The sequence below is a fragment of the Ornithorhynchus anatinus genome, chromosome 1 (assembly GCF_004115215.2).
Source record: "Ornithorhynchus anatinus isolate Pmale09 chromosome 1, mOrnAna1.pri.v4, whole genome shotgun sequence".
In the NCBI taxonomy this organism is placed as follows: domain Eukaryota; kingdom Metazoa; phylum Chordata; class Mammalia; order Monotremata; family Ornithorhynchidae; genus Ornithorhynchus; species Ornithorhynchus anatinus.
Window position 1 is genome coordinate 9,953,277 of NC_041728.1, and position 6,000 is coordinate 9,959,276.

The 6,000-nt window shown below is 49.2% G+C and overlaps 1 protein-coding gene across 1 annotated transcript in view; it reads left to right on the forward strand.

Annotated features, from left to right (window-relative positions):
* LIX1 (limb and CNS expressed 1) overlaps positions 1-1,261 on the forward strand; it is a 53,503-nt gene extending 52,242 nt beyond the window's left edge. Inside the window, exon 6 of the mRNA XM_001512498.3 lies at positions 743-1,261. Within this exon, the coding sequence (XP_001512548.1) occupies positions 743-1,027 (285 nt within the window). The 3' untranslated portion in view covers positions 1,028-1,261. The remainder of the gene's footprint in view (positions 1-742) is intronic.
* The last annotated feature ends 4,739 nt before the right edge of the window (positions 1,262-6,000 follow it).

Sequence of the window (6,000 nt, forward strand, 5' to 3'; positions counted from 1 at the left end):
AAAATGGAGGTTGAAATTGTGAGCCCCACACGAGACAGGGACTGTGTCCAACCCCGTTTGCTTGTACCCACCCCAGCACTTAGTAGGTTGCCCGGCACATAGTAAGTGCTTAACGACTACCACAATCATTATTATTATTATTGTCATTATTATCAGATACAAACTAATCAGGTTAGACACATTCCATATTCCACATGGGGCTCACTATCCCCATCCCCATTTTACAGATGAGGTAACAAACACAGAGAAATTAGGTGACTGGCCCAAGGTCACACAGCAGACATGGTAGCGCCAGGATTAGAACCCAGGTCCTTCTGCCTGCCAGCCTGTGTTCTGTCCTCTAGGCCACACTGCTTTCTTCATGGATTCCTGCTCCTGGATCCTGCAATCAGTGATGGAGCCGCAGCTCTTCAAGGACTAGGAGGCCATTTCTGTTATCTGCGTTTCTTGTTTAGACGGGAAGTTCATTGTGCGCAGGGAATGTACTCGTTAATAAAGTTATCCTGAACTCTCCCAGATGCTTGCTGCAGTGCTCTGCACAGAGTAGGTGATCAAAAATATGACTGACTGATTGGTTGATTGACTGAGAAATAGAACGAGGATAGCCAAAGGTCCAGAACATAAGAGAAACAGCTCTGTGGGGTCCCCTGGAGTGCAGGGGACGGGGGAGAGGGCGACCCCGCGGAAAGAGTCCCTCCATCCCTCACGACCTCTGCTCTCTCCTTTGGTTTCTTGGCCACAGGAAGTGATCGCCTACTATTCGCAGGTTTCCCTGGATGGACGGATGAGAAGTCACATGGCCCTTGACTGGATCATGAAGGAGCAAAGCAGCCCGGGGATTCTCTCTCAGGAACTGCAGCTGGCGCTCCGAGAGCTGGAGCAAGCCAGGAAGGCCGGCCAAGAGCTGCGCTTCTACAAGGAAAAGAAAGAAATCCTGAGCCTGGCCCTGACCCAGATCTACAGCGACCACTCCAGCTCATCGGCCGGGGAGGACCAACGGGACCTGACGGGAAGGGGCTACCGCTAGCCGGGGTCTAGACCCCCAGTGCTCCGGACCCTGAGGAGCTTCCGACCTTTGAACCGACGGATCGGGAAGGGAAATGTCACTGGGGGAGTTTTACAGCGAGAGACTGGCTGGGACTTGATGTGGGACAAGGAGAGGGTCCTACCCTGGGGGAAAGGAAGGGGGCCAGTAGGTTCAAGAGGAGGGGTGACAAGTAGAAGCAGCGTGGCCTTGTGGACAGAGTGCAGGCCCGGGAGGCAGAAGGACCTGGGTTCTAATCCCAGCTCTGTCACTTCTCTGCGGTGTGATGGAGGGCAAGTCACTTCATTTTTCTGGGTCTCAGTTACCTCATCTGTAAAATGGGGATTAAGGCGGCGAGCCCCATGTGAGACAGGGACTGTGTCCAACCTGATTACTTTGTATCTTCCTCAGCGTTTAGAACAGTGCCTGGTATATAGTAAGCACTTAAATACCATAGGGGGAAAAACTGGGAGGAAATCAGAAACTTAGACTCACTGTCAGCGGACCAAAGGTTGGAAGACTGTAGCGCTGACCTGACTCCAGGTCTCCCTTAGGGCTCCTTTGGTCCTGCATTCACCATCTGTGTTCACTCTTGCTGCAGATAGGACTCGAATTTTCCCAGCCTGATTTTCCCAAGAAGGCTGTAGAGATCTTGCTGCCCTAGAACAAACTGTTTATAGTTTACAATGAAGACTGCACGAATATACCAACTACCTCGTTAACGGTGCATGTCTTTTATATCTCTTCAAACTGTCGGTTCAGGTGTCTCAGCTACCACATGAACACTCAAGATCCGAGGCAAGAACCAGGCATCCAATCAGAATCTTTTAAGGCCTAGTAAAATACAGTGTGTCAACACCTGAAAGTATATCTGTGATTTTGAAAATCGGGGCAAATTTCCCCCACGGTACCCTGTTCCCCAGTTCCGGGAGGTGCTCACGGTAGGCAATTTTTCAGACCTCGGGTATCGCCCGGGGACCTGTGTAAAAAGAGTGAAGACTTCGTCTCCCTGTGCCGAAGAAAACCGAGAAGTCGGAAGAGAAATCATCCACAGAGGCCTTAAGCCAGAGCTGAGTTGTCTGAAAGCTCAGGGCCTTGATACCGGGCACCCCCTATGAACCAAACGGCCCAGATTTTTGAGGAGGAGAAACTCCCCCCTCTTTTCTGTGTCACTGTCCTTTATAGCTCCAACTGACAACCTGAGGCCAATAGCAATGTGGTTCAGCCAGCCAGCAAGCAATTTTTTCCCAAATCGCTACTCTTGGCCCCTTTAGAAAAGGCAAAGCCAGGAATTAAACTCTGTGAGATCCTGAACTCTTTTCCATGGAGTCAAATCCTGGCCCATAGGGCTGGGAGACCTCCAGTTTCTCCAGCCCAGGGCTCAGGGACTGGAACACGACCCCGGGGTCAGGTTTGTGACTGTTCTGCTGGAGCCATTGCCCTCAGGACACTGACTGATTCATTCAGTCTTATGTATTGAGCACTTACTGTATGCAGAGCACTGTACTAAGTGCTTGGAAAGTACAATTTGATGTTTCTGGGGACCCGCCCCTGAAATAAGGAGTCAACCCCATCGGTGGAGCCGTGGTCACCAGAGCAAGAGTGGTTAGTGAGTGCTCACAAGCAGCGTGGCCTAGTGGAAAGAGCACGGGTCTGGGAATCAGAAGACCTGGATTCTAATCCCCGCTCCACCACTTGTTTGCTGGGTGACCTTGGGCAAGTCACTTCACTTCTCTGCACCTCAGTTTCCCCGTCTGTAAAATGAGGATTAAATACTACTTCCTCCTACCTAGACCGTGAACCCCATGCGGGTCAAGGACAGTGTCCTGACTGATAACTTCATATTAATTAATTAATTAATTATGGTATTTGTTAAGCTCATACCATGTGCCAGGCACTACCAAGCACTGGGGTGGATACAAGCAAATCGGATTGGACACAGTCCCTGTTTCAGATGGGGCTCACAGTCTCCATCCCCGTTTTACAGATGAGGTAACTGAGGCACAGAGAATTAAAGGGACTTACCCAAGGTCACATAGCAGACAGGTGGCAGAGTTGGGATAGGAATCCATGGTGTTCTGACTCCCAGGCCCATGCTCTATCCACTACGCCACGCTGCTTCTCAATCTATCCCAGGGCTTAGAACGGTACGTGGCCCATAACAAACCCCATAATTATTAGTATAATTATTATTAAAATATCAAGTTTAGCACAAACCATCGCCCTGGAAGCTCATGACAAGTATTGGAAAATTTTAATGTCTTGACTAATTGACCCATTATCCAACAAAAACTATTAATCGATCAATGAATGGTACTTACTGAGCACTTACTGTGTGCAGAGCACTGAACACTTGGGAGACTATAATGCAATAGAGTTGGTAGAAACATTCCCTGCCCACAAGGAGCTTACGGTCTAGAGGCTGTAAGGTATGTCTACTTCAAATCATCTTGCTGGCAATGCTGAAGGTGATTACCAGAACTCACCATCTTGGAATACTTAGAGAATGGATGAGCACGGGATTTCCCCCCCCTCCCCCCCCTTTTGCACATTATTGTAGATAAAAGCCATTTTCCTAGCCCGCAGTTCAGATGCATTCCATTCGTTTCATCATCTGACTCCTTTCCAATGACCCTCAGAGGACTGACATGATGAAATGATCAGTTCAAAGTCTTGGGGTGGCTTTTATTTTCTAATTGGCTGCAGAAACATAAGTCAGATGTGAGAAAATCTCACTTATAAGCTGCATTTTTTTTGGTATTTGTTAAGTGCCCACTATCTCTCAACATTGTTCCTAGTGTCGCGGTAGATATAAGGTAATTAGGTTGGACACAGTCCCCGTCCCTCATGTCACAGTCACTTGGACAGTCACAGTCCAAGTAGGAGGGAGAACAGGAAAACTGAGGCACAGAGTAGTGAACTGACGCCCAAGGTCCCGCACAGCTGGCAACTGGAGAAGCCGGGATTAGAACCCAGGTCCTCTGACCTACTAGGTCACGCTGCTTCTTACGAAGCCTCAACAGTTCAGGGATGGGGAGGGTTGATTCCCTCTAGATTGTAAGCTGGTTGTGGGCAAGGAATGTGCCTGTTTATTGTTCTATTCTACTCTCCCAAGAGTTTAGTACAGTGCTCTGCACACAATAAGTGTTCAATGAATTCGATTTAATGAATTAATTAATTACAAGGAACATGCAGGAGGACTCCCTCATCTTTAGACTGAGGTGTTTCGGAGTGACCCAGCTGGGACAGCTTCCTGAGACGGAAGAGCAGGGAAGACAGGTCCTTTAGCCACTGATCAGCTACAGGAACCCAGGGCAGAGCAGCCTAGTGGAAAGAGAATGGGACAAGGAGGCAGAAGACCTGAGTTCTAATCCCAATTCTACCCTGGCCTCTTGTGTGACTTGGGTAAGCTAGACATCCTTTTTATCATCAGTTTCCTCATCTGGAAAATGGGCTCTTAGACTGAGCTCTATATTGGCTGACGGGAATGGTGTCCGATCTGTATCTACCCCAATCCTTAACATAGTGCTGGGCATAGAGTAAGAGCACAATGAATACATCAATATTATAAAATTGGGGCGAGATAGACACCTGCCCTTCCTCCCTCCCTCTAAAAATCTAAGGAGGCAGCATAAAACTTTTGTTCGGCATGTCCACTGCTGCTGGTTTTTTTCAGGAAAATAGAGTGGAGGGAAGGCAGTCCTCCCACAGGCTCTGAGCTTTCTCCCCAGCACCGTTAAGTGCAGACATTCAAGAGTTACGAGATCCCTGGGTCATCCTGGCTGCTCCAGACTTAGCCCAGGGCCAAGAAAAGCAGTTCTTCTCTTGCCTTCGGTGGAGGGGCTGACATAATGATAATTATTATTATTATTATGGTATTGCTTAAGCGCTTATCATGTGCCAAGCACTATTCTAAACAGTGGGGTTGATACAAGGTAATCAGTTCCCACAAGGGGCTGACAGTCTTAATCCCCATTTTACAGATGAGGCATAGAGAAGTTAAGCAGCTTGCCCAAGGTCACATGGCAGACAAGTGGCAGAGCTGGAATTAGAACCCACATCCTCTGACTCCCAAGCCTGTTCTCCTTCCACTAAGCCATGCCGCTTCTCACTCCACAGACAGGACCCAAGTTTGGAAAGGCCCGTCAGGGAAGTTGGAGAAAGTAAAATTCCTTGAGTTGGTCCTGCTTCTTCACCTTCAGCGATTCATCCCGGTGTCGGCACTGTTGCCCATTTGCTGACCACGTAGCCCATCCACCCTGACCCCACACCCCTCTGGCCCCTTGCTAGCCACACTCCCCTGCAAACTCACACTACTTGGCCCACCAAACCCTGCCCAACCGCTGGTCACCTCACCCACACATTGAGGTCCCAAACCATTTCTTTCCTCCCTCCAGGCCAGCCTACCTGCCTGACCCACAGCTTGGGGCTTCAAATCACCCACCTCTCTAGGCACAAGGGAGGAAGAGACAAAAGCTGAGTGAGAATCAGGCCACTTAAGAGCCTTTGCCCAGGCAGGACTCCGGGCAACCTCCCACCCTTTTTTGTCAGGAAATTTTTCTTTGATCTAGTACCAGCAACATGAGAAGCAGCATGGCCTAGTGGCAAGAGCAAGGGCTTGGGAGTCAGAGGATGTTGGGTTCTAAATCCTGTCTCCCCCAACTTGTCTCCTGTGAGACCTTGGACACGTCACTTCTCTTCTCTGGGCCGCAGTTCCCTCAACTGTAAAACGGGGATTAAGACTGGGAGCCCCATGTGTCTAACCTGATTAACTTTGTATCAGCCCTGATCTCTGATCTCCGGCCCTGATCTCTCTTCCTCTCTCCAGTCACCCATCTCCTCCCTCCTTCAAGACATCTCTACTTGGATGTTCTCCCGACACCTCAAATTTAATATGTCCAAAAGAGAATTCCTTATCTTCCCACTCAAAAGCTGTCCTCTCCCTGACTTTCCCATCACTGTAGATGGCACCACCA